Consider the following 22,269-nt stretch of genomic DNA (forward strand, 5'->3'; position numbering starts at 1 on the left):
GGTCTTGAGCAGCTATTGACTAAGAACTCATAGAAGCCACTTGGAACCTCTTGGCTGAATGAACAAAAAAGTGCAATCGAATTTCAAATTTCAGGCAATAATGTGATCACACAGAGGGATCAAAAGAAGATTCTCTCCAACCACAGCCAAACAACACAAAAATGTTTTATGTTTTGACAGTATTTTGTTTGGGATCAGTACGCAAGACAATATTCTGGTTTGTCAGAGTTAATCACTTAGAGCTTTGAATCTGTGAGAAAACCCAAATGTCCTAATTCTGGGGTTTGTGTTTTCATCAAAGGTCTCGCTTTCTGTTTTAATGCGTATACTGAGAGGCAGTGTTCCAGGGAGCACTGGAGAAGTGTCATCGCAGACAAACTCCTTCAGTACTGGTATTTAACGACCACTCTACAACCGAGATTTACTTGTTAACATGGCTAGGTTTGCTATCCATGCAAATCTTCTCTTGTTGAGAAAGGTCTGAATGTCCCATTTAGCACAAATAACTCTTTGGTTACTTTATTTTTGGTGGGAGATTGTTTCACATACCTCCAATCTTGGCATTAAAGGCGATTCCTACTGTGCAGTGTGAGTTGTTTGCCGTGGCTGCCACTTCTCCAGCACAACGGGTTCCATGCCTGCAGTCAGACAAACATTTTTCCAAGTAAGCACAGACTGTTGGGATTAAAGGCTTTGACTTTGCCCATCCTCAGGTGCTAAAAGCACAACTATCCACAATGTCTTGCACTACTTAATCCCCCGCAGTAATTTATACCCGTGTTACAACATTCCTCTGAACACATTTTAACATCATTATCACAATCACATTAACCTCTTCATGGTAGGCTTACTCGCTACTGGAAACATGGAAAGTTTGTAACACAGACATATAACAATGATACGTAATCCACAGCAACAAAAAGAAGTCTTGGATACCAGTTCTTGATTTTGAACCAAATCTTACATTATAGACAGAACTTTTTTCCTGCATTCTCCCTCAACCACTTATGTTGCTAGCATGTAGATCTCCATACAAGCCCCCAGCAGGCACAACGTATACCATACCTTTCCATGAGGAAGATGAGATTGCACCAATGCCCACACTGCTGTTTAGAGACAAGCCTAAGACTGGCTATATGCCAGGTATGTTCAAAGCTTCTGTATAGGCATGTCCTGGTCATGCCTTGGGCCAAGCCTGCGGCCTTTCCGGGAGCAGCAAAAACAGCTGAAGTACTCTTCACATCAGAGGTATACCCTGGGCCTGGAAGCAGAGCTCGGCTTCAAGGGTATAATCTTAAGAAGCTGCTGAAGGAAAATATAAAACCTCCAGTGGTTGCTTGCCCCCTTGCCTACTGTGCAAAGCCACAGTGGGATGCCTTGCCTAGCCCTGATCCATGCTCTCTATAAGGTGACAGTGGCCATCCATACAGCCACCACAGTAGGAAAGCTGTCCCTGCTTTTTGTGATTTTTGCCTGCAATATAGGATTCACTGCATGTTTTCGACCAGTAAGTTTTGCCCTCATCCTTGTGCAGTTAAGCAACTCCATTGCACAAGCAACAAGGACCAGATGAGGAACTTTAGAGAGCTGCTGTGGAGAGGCAATATGGAGTTTCAGACCAGACAGGAAAAGAGACGGGGAGTTGATGAGACGGAGATAGAAAGATAATGTAAGGCTTGGGTAGCCACAAAGAACGAAGTTTAAAAAGTCAAAGCAAAAAATAGATAACAACATGGCAAGCACTTCAGAGGAGGCTAAGTGAGGTCAGTTGTGTACACAGGCACTCTTCTGCTGGTGGTGGTTGTCAGACTGCTTACACAGACATCTGGAGAACATGGGTGTTTTTGAATTGAAGTTGACACCCATATTAGAGACAAGAATCACAGTTGCTTTCTCTTGGTACAGCTTGTTTTGGGTAGAGTCACTCCCTATTTCCTTATTATTAGCGCAACTTTTTTCCCTTAACCTTTTGAGACACTTAGATGAGAAACACTGAGATAAGTTGTTTGGAATGGATTAATATAAAACAAGAATAACAACAAATAGCACTAGGGAAAACAGAGAGGAAACAAAAAAACAAGCAATATAAGGGATCAATATTAACCTGTTAGAATTTCAGAGGAGATAATTCAGTTTATGAGGTAAAATAAATATAATCTATGAGAAAAGTGTAATCCTTATTCACAAAATCAAAGTGCCAAGTTGGATGCTGATAAATCCTAAAGCTGGATCAAGGTTTCACAATTATATGTATATCTCGTATCTCTCAATTCATCATTTGGTTGCCTAACTTGATCAGAGAACTTTTCAAGATATTTTTGATATGAGGCCTAATTTTCTAGCCTAACTTTCATTTGAAGAAAGCCTATCAAACTCTAATTGATAAACCATTGTTTTATCCTATTACAGAATTATTTTGAAAAGCCTGAATTAAATAATTCAGGAATCACAGATGAAAGCAAGTTTTAAAAAGATCCTTCTTCATTTTCAAGTATTTTCATATACTGTTCTAGCTCTGTGTTTGTTTGAAGCGGTGTCTTTTTAAAATGTATTAATATTTGTAGGCAGATGCCTGTCTTAAGAATTATTTACAAGACACATGGTTCCCAAAGTTCCCTTCTTATGATTTTGTTAGGCGCTACATATAAGTTTAGAGGCGTTATCATTCATACATCAAAGTACGGATGACTATACTCTAGAAATGTAGATGTAACATACCCGCATGCGTCACTTCAGTGCATATAATCTATTAATAAATCACTGCCTGCCTGGTGAAACACATGCAGCTGAGCCGCAGCTTCCCACAGGGGAGGCTGCATTGACAAGAAACCCCTCCTGGGTGCCAGTTTTAGGAAGCAGTGATGGGAAGAAGGTTTTTCAGTAGAGAAAAGGGACATACAGAAATCACACCTGGAGGAAGGAGGCTGCCTGAAGAATTGAAGAAATGGATCAAGTTTCTCAGTGGTTCCCAGTGTATATGGATACCTGCTACTTTTTTAGCTGCATCCACCGAGCACCATCACAAGGGTGAGATTTCCACCAGATCATCAAATGCATCCCAGTCACCCCAGGGCGATGTGATGTTTGTAAGAGGGGAAACGGGGGACGTGCAGCAGGCGGGGGTGTGTGTGTGTGTGTCACAGTGTGACTGCACATCCTAGCAGCAGCCCACAGTAGCACAGGATTAACAGCAACATGAAACTGTACCCTAAATTCCAGCTGATGTGGAAGTAGCTGCAGTGGTAGATGTAACTTCAGTAAGAAGTAGCAGAGGCTTTAAAGGACTGGTATGGAATTATCATGACACACATTTATTGAATTAAAGCACAGTAAGAAATTTCATGTAAATTTCTCATAGAAAAAAGCATATTCCAGAGAGAACTGGATCTTTGGACAGTTTTACAGCATGTGAGTTAAATTAACTTTTCTGACTATTTCACTAGTCCTCACATATTGGAGAATCCTTCTTTTTATTGTATTTTAAGGCCAGTAATGTTATACATTTATTTTGTAAGCAGATTTTTACATTAGACGCTTGCTTCTCTGCCAAGATTATTGTTAATTGCATTCTACATTTATAATGGAAATGACAAAATTGTAAGTTGCTTTATTCATTTCAAGATTATACGTATAAAATTGCCCCTCTTACAATCAGTTTCCCACTGTGTGAATTAATCATATATGCAACCCAATTTGTTTTAATATGTTATCTTTTATGGGTATTTTAGTAATATTTCAATTACGCTGTGAAAGGGAAGACTTTCTAAAAAATCTGCATATAAAAAATCAAGTTCTTTCCACACTGCTTTTCATTTTCTCTGTCCCAGATTTTTGCTTGAGCTCTACAGTTTGGAAGAGACTCTGAATTCTGCAGCTAAAATAAGGAAAAACTTCAGATTAATCATTACACTAATTTCTTAACTAACTTGATACTCAACAAATATGATGCAACTGATGCCTGAAATTGATTAAGTCTGCTTTAAAGCTATGAAAACTTCTGCTGAGCCTGAAATCCTGAAAATGTCAAACTATGAACAGTTTATGGAGGCAGCATAACCAGTAACAAGAGGTGAAACAAGAGGCGCTTTCAAGTTAGCATTTTTTTGTGGATGTATATATATGTCAAAACACAACAATCTCCTGTCCTTGTGGGATGCCTACATCACATACAACTTGTTTAAAAAGTTGATGCAGTCCCAGAACAAAGCATGACTGCCCTTCTACAAAGGCCTATCTTGATAAACTTTAAGGGTCAATGCTTCATTTCACTGGATCCTTTGCCAGCTTATGTTGAAGGGAAATAAGTTCCCAGGCTATTAAATGGCACTTTGAAGAGACACTCAGCTAAAAGGTTTTGCACTTGTCCTTTGTGTTAATGTCAGTGTGATGTAGTATCACAGAATAGAACATGAAAGAAAGCTTGGTTATGAGACATTCTGCCCATCTACAAACGTCTCCTACCTGGAGTCTAAGAGAAAGAAAAGGAATGGAAAGAAAAAAAGCTTTTTTGCTGTTGGTTGTTTGTCTCATAAGAGAGACATGAAAATTTGCTATTCAAAGACAGATTTAGGCTCAAAAGGCCACCAGGTAAAAGAAATAAGATGTCATAAGCATTATCTTCCAAAAAAGCTGTACGTAGATGCTTACAAAGTTGGCCAGCACATTCCACCATAAAACCATCTTTTATGATTCTGCCTAGCTTTAACTGCTTTATCTAATTTTTTCATTCCAGGCAAATAAGTACAACTTTTTCAGAAACTTACATATTTTCATTTTTTTATGTGAGAGAGACAGAACATGAAGAACAAAGAAAATACGCAGGCAATTAAGATCAATTTTCTTCTCTTTTTATAAGGAAGAAATTCGTCAGTCTGTCATTAACAAGTAGTCAGCAAGGTGTCAAAGACCTACTCAGGAAGACCTTAGTAAAGGTAATTTTTTTGCCTTATGATGCCCTCACTATTATATGGAGAACTCGAAATATTAACTGTTGAAGAAATACACTTCTATGAAAAGGTGTATGTTACTTTTTTCTTCTGCATGCACGAACACTGCTTGAGCACCTGAATGCTAAAGGTACAGTCTTTTGACAGCTCTCTAAGATAGGAGACATTTAAGAGTGACGCATTTTTTTTCTGAGACAGAAATGGCTCAGTATTTCAGGCAATGATGGAAAGAGAAAAGGGGCGTGTTCTATGATTAACTATCATTCCTCCCATCCCACTGACATAATTTAAACATAAGACATTTATCTTTCAATAATCCCTCTTAATTTGCTTTTCAGAAGAGGAAGAAGCTATGAGGCACCAGGAACATCTTTAAGATAAAAGTTTATTAAGCTCGCCTCTGAACATTTAGAATAAGGAAATATTCAGAGTTAGCAAAGACAGCTGCTGGTAATTTGAAAAGCCCCTGCCATGTAAATTGGTTCTGCATTTCAGAGCCTCCATCTCTGACAGCTATTCTTTGAATTCCACAAACACTCTGACCATGCATTTCTTTGCCGTATTTTATTCTTCTGGAGTTCATCAAGTATTTCAGAACACAAAAAGCTCAGGGGACTGGAGGATTTAAAGTCCTCCAGCTTTTCACGATACTAGCATTATAGTGTAACCCACTTCAACCTGTCACCAATGGGTCTTTTCAGAGTGGGAACTTAAGGAGAAAAGAGTTTCAGAGTATTTCAATGCAAGCCATCACAAACATCTCTGGGCATACCAGTAATTTACTGAGGTTTTCTAAGAGATGCTCAGCACAGGAATTAGTTTGTAAACAAATGAAGAAAACAGTGGGGGTGTTGGAGGGGGCAGTTTCTTTGTTTGTTTGGCGCTGTTGGTTTTCTCTAATCCAGAGAAATACCTACAGAAAAGAAGAAAACTTCACATCCTTTGAAATTCTGTGCTGCACATATTGTAAGACTGGATATTAAATCATTGTAAAAAGGTTCGAATAGATTGTCTAAAAGTTTACACAAGGTATCTACATTTTAATAGGCTGTGCTTGAACAGCCTATTTTTGATAACTGTCAACTTCCTTTCTCAGCATAATTACGTATTAAACATATGCCCTATGCATAAAGGCAATGCATCAATATTAGCAAAAAAACAATTACTTAGTTTTTGTTACAAATGAGAGCAAAATCCCAGGGATAGAACCTTTAACATGAACTAAACTACGTAGTTGGTAGACATTGAAAATTTTAGGACTAAAGGAACTTTAAATGCTAAAATCATTTTCAAACTCCTATGGGGAGAGGAAGAATGGAATTTTAGGTAGCCATTGTTATCTGTAGGAAAATAACTGAGTTGGTATTTATTTTTTACAAAACTCATATTTAAATAAATTTTCAAATGTTTTCAAAGATGTCTCTTACACTGGAATATACCTGTAAACAGGTAAATGTGATATCTGAGATGCCACAATGTAATAACTGCTGAAGAAAACATATTTAAACAGCAATCATCAGAAATGCATTTTATCAGACGTGCATTTTATTGCATCCCAGAGGAATATCTTATGTAGTGCAGCAGAAATAATTTCTGAAAGCTGTTCACATATACATGGCCTCTAATAATCTAGAGGATGAAAAATACTTTCCAAATTGGCACTGGGTTGGGATGTTGTTCTAGGAACATCTTAAAAAGGAGATATAAAGGAACAGTCAGAAGTTAAAAGCATGGGCAAGGAAAACCTCAAACTTTAGCCTTTGAAACACCATCATCTGCTACAGCTGAAAAATAATAAAGCTATTTCACAAAGGAGAGAGATTTGGATATTCACAGTGGAGAATGAGATGACAGAGTAAATGTGAAAAACAAGTTACAGAAATCTTCAATGTGAGATAATAGGAAAAATGCCAAAGACTTGGGTGTTACATCACAGACACCATCCTGTTTCTGAGCATCAAACACAATGTTGTAATGTGGTTACAGCACAGGACTGGAAGCTGTCTTGAGTCAAGGTCCCCAAGGCTAATGACTCTTTGTACGATTATGGGAAGTTACTTCAAGAAAAACTTGAAAATAAGCCATCTATTTCTCAAAAATGAAATCCAAGGTGGCAGCATTAAAACAAGCACGTGGAACACTGCACATCTCAGACACACACATCTTACACTTAACAGCGTGGGTAACAGCAACGCTGCCTTGCCACTCTCTCTACACTTGTTAGCTGTTAGCAGTAAGCAGCTAATTTGTCACAAGTGTGAAGCTCTGACATGAGCCCAGCAAAGGACTGTGCTTCTACAATACTAATTACTATTTTACTAGTTTTGTTTTTGTGAGTGGGCAGGTGAATCTGAAATTTTAAAAGCAACATGCCTTTTGTCTGTGTTTTATACCAAAGACAAAACAAACACTGAAAAGAAGGTCTGATGGAGCCAATGAAATTTGACATAGGATGAGAAATAGCAAACAAAATCAGCAACTAATATATTTAGCCAAGTATATAGTTTTATGTATTATAAAAAAAAAGAATTATTTACTGATGTCTTAATAAGTTTTAGCCCAAGGTAAAATTTTAATTCAGCCTCTTTTCTGGAGGGAAAATTGCATTGGTGAGAAGAAATAAAATTGCTCAAATGCCAGCAAAGAGCAAAACTTTCATCTGAGCTTTTTTTTTCATACAGCCTTTCACATTAACTATACAGTAACCTTCTTAAGATGGGTAATTCAATTCTTGTTCTCATTCCTTAAAGCAAATCACAAGTGAAAACAGAACAGTTTTTTCCTATGCATTGGAATTGAATCTCTTTAGCAGCAACATCAAGGCCAGTATTACCTTGGAGCAGCGTATTGGTACCTACATACACCCACACAAAAGGACAATTTTGTTTGCTTTTGAAACTGAAGAATATGTGGCTGCTTAGGCTTCAAGGCTCCCCTGCCACATGAGCAAAAAGATCTTTTTTTTAACCTAATTCAAGCTGTTTGAGAGGCTGTAGAAGGGATGGAAAGTCATAGAAGGAGGATGTGCTCCAAGCAATTCTGGCAATAATTTTATGGATATGAGGGTGGTTGATCCCCTTTTGTGTGCAGCCTGAAGAATAGAGTAGCATACACACTTGGGAAGAACTGAGTATCTACCTATACTTTTCTCATTCTTAATCTGTGAGACTAGACAGTTTTATCCCTTCACTTGTGACATACGGAAAAAAGGACAAACAAAAGCCCAACTTCAAATCTTTTTGGAACATGGCTAACTAAATGGTAAGGGGAACTACTGCATTATACAGCTTAATGAGGGAAGAAGATGGACAAAATCAGGCAAGTATTTTAACACACAAAAAAAAAATAATCTTGTAACCACCTAGTAAAAATGGTTAATTTAGCTAATTTTTTACACTGAAATTACTGGTTTAACACAATAATTAAACTGTCACTTCCCAGTCTGAAACAGTCTCAGTGGACAGAACACAATCCTAGAACTTAGATTCTGCAGCATCCCAATAAACTTGCTTAACATATTAAGACATCAGTAAATAATTATTTTTATTTTTAATACACAAAACTATGTACTTGGCTAAACTTACTTGCTGATTTTGTTTGCTATTTCTCATTCTGTGTCACATAGTATAGTGCACAATCATGGAGGACTGTTGCTCCCTTTCCTCAGTCATTGCCATAGTTATAAATACCACTCATATCCTATGGGAATTAATGATACACATTTGAAGCACTAAATGTTGGGCATGTTATGCTTTCATATCAATGTGACTCTAATCCCAAAGATGCAGCAATCAGATGCTGGACACAGGGAAAAGCAGAGGGATGGGGACACAGGAAAAGCAGGGGAAACACAGCCTTCACGATTCCTTCGTCTATACCAACCTGTCTCTCAGAGGAGCACCTGTGAGTTGTTGAACCCCTAAGGTTAGTGAGGGAGAGTAATACCTGGAGAGACAAAAAACTACCTATGGAAATCACTGCAAGATCCTGTACGTGGAAGCTGCAGAGGAAATGATGTCCCTGACAGTTCTTGTTCCCATGCTGCAGCCAATGCACTGTCCTCTAAAGTCTTAGTAATGCTTAATAATGCTATATTCAAGTTTAACCCTACAAAATGATGCTGCCCCATGCCAAAGAAATGTTGTCTGGATACTTACATGTCCTAGCTGACTAGAAAATAACCTCAGCAGGTGCCTCAGGGCCACCCTCTCTTTCTCTTTCCATCTCTTCCAATCTCCATGCAAGAGACTTTTAGATCCTTGCAAAAGAACCCAGTTGTGACACAAAGGTCATCTTTTAATGTTCATAGTCAATGCACTACACAAAACTGCAAAACCCACAAAGCAATCAAACAAACACCCAAACCTGAAAATATCCATATGTCTTCATAAAAGGAGACTGGAAATAAATATGTAAGTCAACAAGAAACCTCACAAAATCACTAGATATGTTTCTAGATGTTGTCAGCAGATGTGTTGCTTCATCAACAACTATTTTACTTACAAATTGCACTGATTTAACTGGAAAGATATAAAAGTAAATTTATTTAAACAAACGAGCAAAAAACTTTGCAGCCAGCTTCTTGTACCATTTTAACAACATTTTATATAACCTTAATTTACCCTTGTTAATTGCAAAAATAAAATATTTCAACCTGACATAAGTATATTTAAGATGAGACTTGGAAAATAAGACCTTACACTAATTCTTCTCATGCAACTATATGGATAATGAACATAGTTTAAGGTTTTGTTAATGGTTTTGGAGTCTAACATTAATCCTAATTTGGGAATAAGGCCTCAGATTGCAAAGGAAGTTAGTGTCACTCCCGATATTACTTTACACAAATCAGAAACTCTTGGTATGCTTTATGAATGCTTCCTATTAACTTAACTTAAGCTGCATGTTTACTTATTAAGTTTCACTAATGAACTGTTATCAGTGTTTCTGAATGTATGTCTGTATAAAGTTGATGGCATATTGTAACTTTCAATATTTTTTAAAAGCTTTAGAGTAAGAACTAGGATACTGACACAATGAGTGTTTTTGGCTAGCCCGTGCATTTGCTATTCCTAGGAAAATCCACCCATATTTATGTAAGATATTAACCTTAGAAAACAGGCTTGGACACAGTGAGTAAAGCTTGCTAGAAATTTGCTGTTGAAATTCCCAAATGTACCACCTACAGTGATCATGCTTGTACTTGACAAAGCTCACTGTGTACTGGCTACACCATGTTATCTATACAGTAAGCATAAAGAAGAGCTTGGGATGAAGTGGGTACAGATGAAGTAGTCTGTCATCTGTTTTTTGAGCAAAGGAAAAAAAAAAGTTATTAACTAAAACCTGCAAAATTGCTTTTCCACCAGCTTTATTTCACCACTTTTTACTAATGTCTGCACTCTTAAAAAGTCGTACTGTTGGATGTAAGAAAATACTGCTATTCTTATTCTACTGAAGAGGTACCAGACTAGATAGAACACCTCTACTAGAGTAGCCACAGCTTAATAATGATGACTTTCAGAATAAGTATGTAAATTCTACACCCTTTTCTTTGCTCTGTAAGCAAATCACCATATCTCATCTGTAAAGAAAGCCAGGAATAAAACTTAAGACTGCAGTTTCTCAGCATCCCTGCATATGCTAGCGAACTGTGTGTAAGCCAGTGAGAGGAACGAGTGTTTTGTTCCACATTAGTGCTGGCACATGGTAGAGGTCTGCCCTGTGAATTAAAAGACTTTACACTGCAACCTAATTGTGCATGAAGAAACCAAGTTATTGAATTTATTTGGTTAATGCTTTTCATCTCTTTGATCTTATAGCGGGCAAGCTGCTTTCTAAGATTTTCAGGGGATCTTCACCTGCTTTGGTAATAAGTTTCCTATGTATTTGAAGTGTCCTATTTGACATCTGCAGATACCACAAATTCCTCTGAGAAGTGTATCTGCTGTTGCTACATTCAATATCTGAAATTATATGACTTAATGGAAGTGAAGAAGTGATGTTTTTCTACTTTTCTTCAACTGTTTTCTACCTGCATTGCCCTACACTTCATCCAGTCACATCTGATGCTACAGGTGTCAGTTATGTGTTGATTTTCAGGGACCAATGGACCAGCACAGCAACTGTGGGATCAGCAGCTCTGCAACAGATCCTCATTTGGATACTTCTCTGGAGCTTAAGTCCCTTACACGACAACATGCCTACATATGCAGAGAGTAACTTACCTCATCACAGACCTTGTGGTCAACTTCACCATGAAATTGGGCTCACAGGGATACTGCTTCAGATATCTGTTACCATAAAGAACCCTTCTAAAGCTATTAGAATTACTCCTGGGAACGAGTACATTACTGAAAGGTTGGAGTACTGACCCCAGAAGGCAGCTAACCCTCACCCTGTCACTCCCTCCCTCCTTCCCTTTGGGACGGGGGAGAGAACTGGAAAAGCAAATGTGAGAAAAACTTGTTGGGTTGAGATAAAAACAGTTTAATAAATAAAGGGAAAAAAAAAAAGAAAAAAACCCACAACCAAGGGAGGCATAGGCAACTCATCACCTCCCATGTGCAGACCAATGCTCAGCCACCCTCCAGGCAACAGCTACTCTGGAAAAACTGCTCTAGCTGTAGTGCTGAGCATGATGTTACAGAATCGTAGAATCGTTTAGGTTGGAAAAGATCATCAAGTCCAGCCATTAACCTAACACTGCCATCCCACCAATAAACCATGTCCCTCAGCACCTCATCCACCTGTCTTTTAAATACCTCCAGGGATGGGGACTCAACCACTTCCCTGGGCAGCCCATTCCAGTGCTTAACAACCCTTTCAGTGAAAAAATTTTTCCTAATATCCAGCCTAAACCTGCCCTGGTGCAACTTGAGGCCATTTTGCCTCATCCTATCGCTTGTTGCTTGGGAGAAGAGCCCCACCTCCTCCTTTCAGGTAGTTGTACACAGCAATAAGGTTTCCCCTCAGCCTCCTCTTCTCCAGATCAAACAATCCCAGTTCCCTCAGCTGCTCCTTGTAAGACTTGTGCTCCAGAGCCCTCACCAGCTTTGTGGCTCTCCTCTGGACATGTTCCAGCAATGCAACATCTTTCTTGCAGTGAGGGGCCCAAAACTGAACACAGTATTCGAGGTGTGGCCTCATCAGTGCCGGGGACAGGGGCATGATCACTTCCCTACTCCTGCTGGCCACGCTGTTCCTGATACAAGCCAGGATGCTATTGGCCTTCTTGGCCACCTGGGCACAATGCTGGCATGGAATATCCATTTGGTCAGTTGGGAACCGCTGTCCCAGCTGGGTCCCCTTCCAGCCTCCTTGCCTGAGAGGGCAGCATGAGAAACAGAGGTGGCCTTGATGCTGTGCAAGCACTGTTCAGCAGTTGCTAAAGCCCAGGTTATCAACACTGTTCTGGCCACAAATCTAAAACATAGCACCGCATAGGCTGCTGTGCAGAAAATTAACTCTCCCCCAACAGTCCAGTACAGCCTGGTATAACTAGGAAAAATAAGCTATTAAAAATCTATTATCAGGACTGCCCACGTTCCTAGACCACCATGACTAAAACAAAGCAACACTAATGGCTATATTCTTTATCACCTTATATTCATGGCCATGAGCCTGCTCTGTTACAGATACATTCTGTACTTCGGTATTTTATTTTCCATTCCACATCTTTTGTTTCACAAGTTTTTTTATGACAAGATATTATCAGTCACTATTTATCCTGATCCATGTTTTTCATCCAGATTGACACGTATATAGATCAGCTGGAGAGAACTCAGGTGCTTGAGCAATCTCCTTTTACTTAAAAATCTCCACATTAGAGCCCCATTTCTGTGCAATGCAAAACCAAATGAAACAGAAAAAAAACCTTCTCAACAACATTTTGCATTAGTTCTACCGAAATCATACCTAAGCAGAAATGAAAAATATACTGCGAATACAAGAATGCAGATCTGGACTTTCGTGTTTAGACCTCCTTGGCAGGAAAAGCAGTCCATTGGACCTCCTAAAAACAGTCTGGGGGAAAAAAACAGTCTTTAGGGAAAAAAGGTACTTATGCTTTCATGCAAGGAAGATACTGACAGATGCAAGGATCCTAAGGCCTTAAGGCAAAAAAAAAGAAGAGGAATGCAGTAATGTGCAGGCAGGTTACAGATGGGTCTTTACCCATTCTGCATACTCCATTTCTAATAGTGGATGACTGCTATAACATCATTTTAAAGAAATGAATATTTTATAACTCTGGGTCTCCACCATATTCCAGCTCAGAGATGTGCCTTCTACCCATTTTGAATTCTGAGTGCAATTTCAATTGCACTGTGCAAGATACATACAGTGATTAACCCTAAATTTCATTTGATGCTGTTCTGCATTGAACAGCCCTCCCATTTCTCTTCAGTGCTTTATTTCAAAGATGAATGGGGAAACTGTTGAAATAACTACAAGTCCTACTCTTATCTGTGTTGATAATTGTTTTTTAATGAAACTTCTGCTTTTGAGTCAGCAGGAGGAAGGTCTGTTCCTAATTGGAAAAGGGGTTTCACGGTAAGAAGTCTAATTCTTACACACTCACTACACCGCAGAACAAGTTAGTAGTTCTTCATCTGATGTTCATGGAGCGTTAAGAAGAGTAGTGCAGGGACAAAAGTCTAAGCTGAAAGGTGAAATACACTGAAATACATGTATGGTCTCATTACATTCTCTTTGGCCCTCTTTGACACCTCTAGCCAACAGCCTCACCATCCCACATGTTGGAGAAGTAAACAAGCTGTAGTCTCTACCTCAGTTTGCTAAAATCAGAGATTTGATGATTGCTTTGGGACTCTATGGCAATGCAAATAATTTTCAAAGCAGGTTTAAGTTTTGTAGCATAGACCCCAGCAGTGCAATCTACATCTATGAGGGATATCCACTGTTTTACTTCTGCATCTGAATTTCTCTGCCTTGATTGCTTTCCTTCAGGAAAAACAGTAACTTCAAGAAAGCAATCTGACTGCTTAAAATGTCAACTGTAATAATTTGACCATGTAACTTTAAGAAAAATTACAAAATAATAGTGATGTAAAACAAGTCTAGAAAAAACAAGCCTACCTACAGCCATAAACCTCCACAGATGTCTATTTTTTTCATTTGCAAGAAAAAGCATCATCTGAGAGTTTTATCCTGAAAATGTCTTATAAAAACATCTACTAATTCTACTGATAGCATAACTTTGCAGAGTTCAACCATTAATAGCATGTTATTTTAAAAAAACCGCTTCAGTTAAAAAGCTTTTGACACTGGATTCACAATTGCTTTATCAAACTTGTAATTAGAGGTCTGGTTTTGATGCCACAAGCAGTAAATGGGGAATCAATTCTATACATTGTGCATGTATGTGCTAGCTGAGAAGTCTCAATGAAACCACATTTTGCACTGCATTTGACTGAGCTGACTACTGTGAAATCAGCTGGCAAAACCAATTACCACATACACAGCATGGATCTGCTCTTTAATTTTCTCTAATACCTACAATGTCTGAAAAGGGGACAACAGGTAGAAATGTATTTGTGCTCTTAAATTCTACTCAGCTGTAGGCCTGTATGTATAAATGTACACAACTTGAAACTGGTCTATCATTTTACTGAATCAAAACTTGCCTACGGTAGTTGTAGACTCTCTCCTCCTAAGTTCAAAACCTCAAAATACAGACACATACTTAGAGGAAATACCAACTCTGAGAAAAAGACCATCTGAAAAAAAACCCTTTCGTTTCTAACTCTCCATGAAAAAGAACTCAGAAAAGTGAATGCCACAAATACCGTAACTATCAAAGCTTATATCTCTCCTATTGTTGACATTGAATTGGAAGGGAAGATCTGACTCATTGTTATCAATTATTTACATAAAAGAGCTAGAAGCTGTTGCATAATGCTTCAGAATGTCACTTTATTTGTGAGCTCATTGTCTGGTACTTCAGTAATTAGAAACAGGAAAAGCTCTTCTGTAGTGTTGTGGTTGAATGTTTTGAGACCATGAGAGTCTTACACATTATAAAAAAGAAGAGGGCTGCTCCTCAAACCCAGTTTAGGCAGTGAGAAATACCACTCAGAAACTGATAGCAAGGTAGTGAAAAAGGAGTATTTTTCTGATCTTTGAGCAACTGGAATTCTGGCTGAACTTTGTTTTTGCTTATTCCTCTGTTTGACTTCTGTCGCTTTCAATGATTACTCAAAGAAATGTCTTTCCCTTGGCTCTCAAAAAATTATAACTCATACCACTTGTGGACTTCAGAGGGGATTATGTAATGCAGTGTGATAATATAATGAGCAGATTAGAGGAGTTTACCAAAAAGACAATTTTTGGCAGTTCAACAAAACTTTCATTAGGATATTTTCCACTATTGAAGCTGGAACCTGGATCAAAAGGCTACTGAATCAAGCCCTCTGTAGTCCAATGAATTTTTCATTGTCTTGTCAATATGAAATGCTCTCTCAAGGGACTGACCATAGAGACCAGTGAAGAGGGTGCTTGTCGTGTGTGAGTGAATCAGTCTGACAGAGACTGCCTCTCCTCTAGCACTCAGCTACCGGCAATTCTGGGGTCCCATTCACTCTTCAAAAGCTTCAAATGAGCACGTTTTATTCTGAAGCAGCAAAACATGAGAATTTAGAAACATCAACAATTAGCTTGTTTTCTGTTCTGTTTTACTGCAGACCTTATCTCTTCCCATAGGTTAAAGGACTGTTTCAGATTAAAAGAAAAAACAGTATCAAATGCACTATGTGGTGGGGATTCATGCTCCATGTTTCTACAGTATTTTTCATTCAAGGAAAGAAAGTTTTTCTCTAAAAAATTTTACACACATGCACCAAGCCCTTCCCTGAGAGAAACAAAGGATCTATGATGATTAGCCCTGAGGTACGGCCTCCTGAAGGACAGGCATGTTCATTGGGTAACAGCACACAGGGACTCCAAGTAACAGTTAAAACAGAAAGTGAAGAAAAATATGCTCCAAATTAATCTGTAAATTTCCCCTACTTCAGCAAAGTACAATTCTGCAAGCTGCAAACTTTATCTCCCTTATTTTTACAATTTTACACTGGGACCTTTAACTACAGAAACTGGCAAGCAGCGCAGATCGAATATCTCATGATCTCCATGCTGCATCATGCCCCTAGGCAGTTGGTTGGGTCACTAGATCGTAATTAACTTGGAGGCTAGCTGATGAATCACTAACACTGCTCCTTGTAAAATGTGGCAGCCTCACTGTAAGCTGACACAGACTGAACCCTACTTCATTATTAACATCTGCTAAAATTGCAGAGCAATAGGATATGGCCATAAGGGCAATGAGTTTAAAATCAGAATAGAACCAAAATACGATAAATCAGGATTGCAATCTCTGACTGCAGCTTTCATTCCAATGACCTCTGACTGTTTGGTTCAGACCCTGGTTTTCATAAAAGAACACTTCACCAGTTCATAGAAAACAATCCAAAATCTTCAGTTTCCTAATGTTACTAACCAAAGTCCATTAAATTTGCAGTGACACTGAGACACAGTAGACACCTGACACTCAGTCATTGTTATAACTGGTTATTATTAACAATACCACACTCAGTGTAAGCATTAACAATACCACACTCAGTGTAAGCATTTGATCTAATGATCTGAAATACATACACATATTAAGTTAATTCTCTGCTCTAAATTACCTTCCTGTTAAGGAATATTTATCTGCTATCAGAGATGCTTCACTGACATGGGACAGACCACGCTCTGCCAGATGACACCATCACTGAATCCTTTGGGTTTTAAGTCTCCAGAGGCTGAAGAAAGTCAAGATGAAAGGTCAGAAAAAGAGCAGACACAATGGAGATTCCCTCTGAAAAAAGTTTTTTTCCTTGCCCCAAATCATCTCCAGCCTCCATCCACAGCTTAATCACTAGCTTTCCCAGGTCCTCCCTCCAGTTGTGAACCTTGGGATCTACAGTTTGGTCCTGTTTGAAATCCTTCAGCAGCCACAAGCAAAAAAAAGTAGCGACTAGTATAAAAAATTGCCAAGGTCTTTTTTTGTTGTTGTGACTAGCCATCTGACAGCAGAATTGTTTTTTTACACAAAGAATAAAGCACAAAATGGTGCAGCAGTGCTTCTCAGTACAGCTTATCTTCCCTTCAGCTTTGTCTGCAGCACATGATACAGCCAATTTCAAAGCAATAGCAACAGGAGCATACAGGCAAAGAAAATGCATAAACTACATGGACAGATACCCCCAATTCTCAGCACTCCTTTCTATCACACCGCTGCAGTGGGAACCTTTTTGAGATGATCTTTGAAGCCTGCAATGAGAGACTTCGGTCTCCCTGCGTTTGTGCTCAGTTCTTCAGATACCTGCTCTGAATAGTGTCACAGCAGTCAATGAGGCTTTTTACTTTTACTTTATTGACCATCCAGGAGGCAACAGAAGCTGATCTGCCTGTCAAATATCTAGTACCCATTCTGATTGAATGGCTTAGGATGTACTACAGGTCTTCGACATAAGCAGACAGTATAAACTAGCAGGTTGTCACTCTTGGAAGAAAATTAAGCCTTTGGCATTTTGTTAAGCATCTACATCAATGTGACTGACACAGGAAAGTAATAACGAATCAGAATGGATGCCACAGAAAAACAATGTCAATGTGTTGGGTCAAGCAGGACTGAAACTCATTAACTTTTTTGCTGTTGTAAGAAAAGATGTAAAGCTGTCCAGATATTGCAAAGTTAAGACATACGTAGATCGTGTTTCTTATGATTTTTGAACAGCATTGTTGTCTCTCAAAAATCTTACACTCATTATAAAATAATTTAGAAAGTTATTAAAATAAGTTATTTATGTAGTGGGATGCATCACTAAAATATGTTGAAGAGGCATCCAAAGAGTGAGTCAGTATCTCCAAACCAGAAACAACAGCTTACTTTTACTTTTTCTTACATAAATTTAGTAAAGTGCATTAAAGTCAACTGGTATTATTTAAAGGAGTGTTTTTAAAAGGTCCTCTGTTTTATAAAAGTACTCATGAGCGGAATAGGGCATAAGCTCTGAAATATCATCCCTGAGAAATTTCTCAGGAAACAGAAAAACTAATTTTTGTTTGGTCAAAATAGCGAAGTGTTTTAATACTACAAACATTTCTGTTTTATTTCTGAGGCTACACAATGGGTAGGGTACCATTTCAGTGACCCCACCTGCGTTCTATCTAAGGACTTGTGACTGATAACGCCTAGCTGTTTCAACGTAGATGTTTACAGGTAACAGTGGAATAACAGAAAAAGAATAAAGCAGCAATACTCAGCAGTAAACCAAAACAAGATGCTTTGCATAGCGGGAATGACTTCATCCACAGCTGACTGCTGTCTTTAGCCGCTGAGCAGAAGGAAGGTCTAGTATAGGCCTGTACCATTTACAGGCTTCGTGATTTGCTGCCAATTTGTAGAAACCAAAGTGAACTTCTGGCAGGACTCCGACATACCATAGTAGTTAAAGAAACTATCGTCCCACCCTGATTTTGACTACAAGCCTTGAAAGATTAGCCTCATGTTTCTTCCTACCCTCCTATTCTCCTTAGCTAATAGAAGATTTAATATAAAACGTTCAAAAATATAATTCTGGAAAGTGTCACTCTGGTTATCTTCAGTTGCTTCACACACACACACACACACACACACACACACGTTAATTTTTTCTCATTCCTTTTCCCTCACCAATAAGCCTTGGCAAGAGAAAGCCTTCACTACTAATTAAAAGTGAAAAGCTAGCAAACAGATCCAGTACCCTGATGTTTCACAGCTGCCCAGAGACACCTGCTTATTTTTACAGCAATTCTTTTTAGTCTTTATCATTCCATCCCTTAAGGTTGGGTTATAAAATGAAGCAGAACAAACTACATCATTTCATGAAACCATGGTGCATTTGTACATCCCACCTTTACTGGAAGACACAAATCACTATTACACAATGTTGTCCAGTTGCTATAGCAGGAAGCAGAATCAACCAAACTGATCTTGCACATTACGAAGCCTTTGCAAAATATGGCTTTCAGAATGTTCCCTGGTTATGGTTACCCCAACTGCCAGGCCCAACCTGAGTATCCAGTGCCAAATGACCATGTATGCTGCGTAATCAGAATTCCTGCCCTGATTTCTGAAGACTTTTTAAACACATAAAAATATAGACAGGCTACTAGTAGCGCTTCTGAGTACCTATGTAGTTGTTTCATTCTTGTTGAGTCCAGTGGGAACTAGGGAGAGAAGGGCGACAACCCTGAAAGTTGAAGGTGCTTAGGTGCTGCTTACCAGGCTCAGTGTATCTGCTAATTGGAAATACTGAGCCTCCAAGCAGAGGTCAGGCTGCCAAGTAATCTTACAGTGAAAGCATGCTTCATGTACCCTCTGTGTCCAAAAGCTGACTCTACACTGACGCTGTACCTCCTGATTGAACACTGACGAAGCTCAGTACAGCGTAGTCTCTGCCCTCCCACCACCACATCTCACTGCAGGGTTGGGCAGTGAAAGCGTTCACCAGAGAGGTACGGTACGAAACTCACATCCCCCAGCCCTAAGAGAGAAATGAATCAGTCCAGTTTTATATCCCATATAAAACTTTAACTAGCAACAAAACAGAAAGCAGCCTCCCTTCTCTGGACACGCTTTGTAAGAAAGTGATGACTTCAGTATCCAGCCAAAGAAAAAGAATCAGCTGTGATTCACAACTGGAGGTATGCGGCTCGTCACAGCACCAAGGACGGTGAATCCCTGAAAGTGCACCTAAACTGGGAAGCCTCCAAGTGTACCCTTGCCATGCCCCAACTCCTAGGACAGGAGCATCTTCATGCAGACAGCCAGGATGTGTGTGGGGATGGTGGGGGATGGACAGCAGGAGAGAGGGACGTGCTGCAATGCGAAGCGGCAGCTGAGCTAAGTAGTATTTGCAGAGAGCCAAGCTGACTGTCACATCTTTTCTCAAAACTCCTTGGAGGCCACTGCTGGCATCTGCCTGTCCATCACACTCAGTTTTGTGGACAACAGTCGTAGGCACTGGGGGCACTGTCATACAGTTACCTGAGTTCACTGAAACTGGTTCGGGCCATGCTTCATCTTCCCCACTTGTGCCTGTCTTGCTCTCCTCTGACCTCAGGCTGAGCTGAATGAGGTACCTGCCTGACCTGGCTGAAAATCCGATTTGTTGCTGCTGTTGTTGGCAGCGCAGTTTTCAGCGTGATTCACTCTGGAGAGCCGAGCAAAGGCCGGGGAAAGGACGAAAGATCAAACATGAGGTTAGGTGTGGGGGTGACAACCTTTTTGTGGTGATCATGCAGCTGCAGTTCTGCTCTTCCAACACTTCATATGGGGCTATAATACAGACACCTAGTTCAAAGCAAGGGCTGATGCTGAAGTGGTCAGTCATACAAATTAGTTGTTGCAGCACACTGAGTGGCAACACCTGCATACTCTGGGCTGTAAGCAATTTATGTTCCTATGTGCTGACTCTGTTTTCAGGTAACTAGCATGTTTATAAACCTTGCCTGTAGTCCTGAGACCTCTCGTAAGCCAAACCAAAGATTTCTCTTATTAACCACAAAAAATGTATAGCACATTTGCTGATTCTGACCTTTCTACACCAGTGATAGGACACCTCTAAAACTGAGATAACAACAGCACATGAAATTCCTCAATTTTAAGAAGAATACAAGGCTTTGGAAAGAACAAGAACCAATAGACTTTTATTCATTCTTCTGTTTCAATGAATGTGTGCCTTGAGAATATCTCCTAACAACTTCAGCACGGTATTAGCATTTTCCATATGAGTGTCTAGCTCTCAAATCCTCGGCTTGTCGATAACTTAACCGAGGCAACGCAGCAACTGGGTCTATCTACCATTTGTTCCACATCAGTGTTTTCTTTTTGCTTAAACTGCGATGCATGTGCAGAACGTTTACACATTTCAAAACAAAGGGTTTTTCTGATTTTCTCTTTTTATTCTCTCATTGTACTCTTGCTTTAGGAGATTTCTAGTGAAGAAGAGGCAGATATGATTCAGTAAACTGAGCTTCTGTATGAAAACAGCACGAGAAAGATATGCCTAACGGGCAAAAGGGAAAGAAACAGTACTTGCATGTACTTGTTTCTAGACAAAAATATTTGGCAGCATGTAGACAGCATCAAATAAGAACAAATGAATGAGAACACAGGCCCAGATTGCAGTTCCAAGTAAATAAACTATTACTATTATTCAAATTAATACCAACATACTGTCTTTCTGTGTTAAACAGTATTTCTAGCCATCACAACGCAGATGTGTGTGTCTGTGTATTTATATTTATTTACATAGCTTCCAAGAGCTAAACTCTTACATATTTCTCGTCTTGGCCTACCATGCAGGATCAGGCTGACTGACCAAACAAGTATTTGGCGGAATTCACCTCAGTTTTCAGTTATTTCACCCTATGGCTGAAACTAGCTATGACACCTCCTTGAGAGTCACTGTAAGACAAGTGGAAGAAAAGCTGGACATGAGCTGGCAATGTGCACTGGCAGCCCAGAAGGCCAACCGTATTCTGGGCTGTATTGGGAGAAGCGTGGCCAGCAGGTTGAGGGAGGTGATTCTGCCCCTCTACTCTGCTCTGGTGAGACCTCACCTGGAGTACTGCGTCCAGCTCTGGAGCCCTCAGCACAAGGACATGGAAGTGTTGGAGCGGGTCCAGAGGAGGGCCACAAAAATGATCTGAGGGCTGGAGCCCCTCTCCTATGAGGACAGGCTGAGGGAGTTGGAGTTGTTCAGCCTGGAAAAAAGAAGGCTGTGAGGAGACCTGATTACAGCCTTTCAGTACCTAAAGGGGGCCTACAGGAAAGATGGGGAAAATCTTTTTAGTAGGGCCAGCAGTGACAGGACAAGGGGTAATGGTTTTAAACTAAAAGAGGGTAGGTTTAGACTGGATATAAGGAAGAAATTCTTTACAATGAGGGTGGTGAAACACTGGAACAGGTTGCCCAGAGAGGTAGTGGAGGCCCCATCCCTGGAAGCATTCAAGGCCAGGTTGGATGGGGCTCTGAGCAACCTGATCTAGTTAGTGGTGTCCTTGCTCACTGCAGGGGGGTTGGACTAGATGGCCTCTAGAGGTCCCTTCCAACCCAAAACATTCTATGATTCTATGGATCTATATAAAACAGGCAGCTATGCGTAACAAGGCCCTGTTCTTCAGCCTGTCCATACATGGTTCTCTGCTGTTACGAAGAAGGTGTTGACCAGGAGAGGATTCTCCCATCAAAGTGTGATCCAAGGTTGCTCCAATT

General features: G+C 39.6%; 1 protein-coding gene across 1 annotated transcript in view; it reads right to left on the minus strand.

Annotated features, from left to right (window-relative positions):
* The window catches only part of PCSK5 (proprotein convertase subtilisin/kexin type 5), a 254,875-nt gene that overhangs the window by 153,680 nt on the left and 78,926 nt on the right, over window positions 1-22,269 (minus strand). Inside the window, exon 6 of the mRNA XM_035891730.1 lies at window positions 550-638. Within this exon, the coding sequence (XP_035747623.1) occupies window positions 550-638 (89 nt within the window). The remainder of the gene's footprint in view (window positions 1-549; window positions 639-22,269) is intronic.

Source organism: Egretta garzetta, unplaced genomic scaffold, assembly GCF_000687185.1.
Source record: "Egretta garzetta isolate BGI_Z169 unplaced genomic scaffold, ASM68718v1 scaffold353, whole genome shotgun sequence".
NCBI classification, from domain to species: domain Eukaryota; kingdom Metazoa; phylum Chordata; class Aves; order Pelecaniformes; family Ardeidae; genus Egretta; species Egretta garzetta.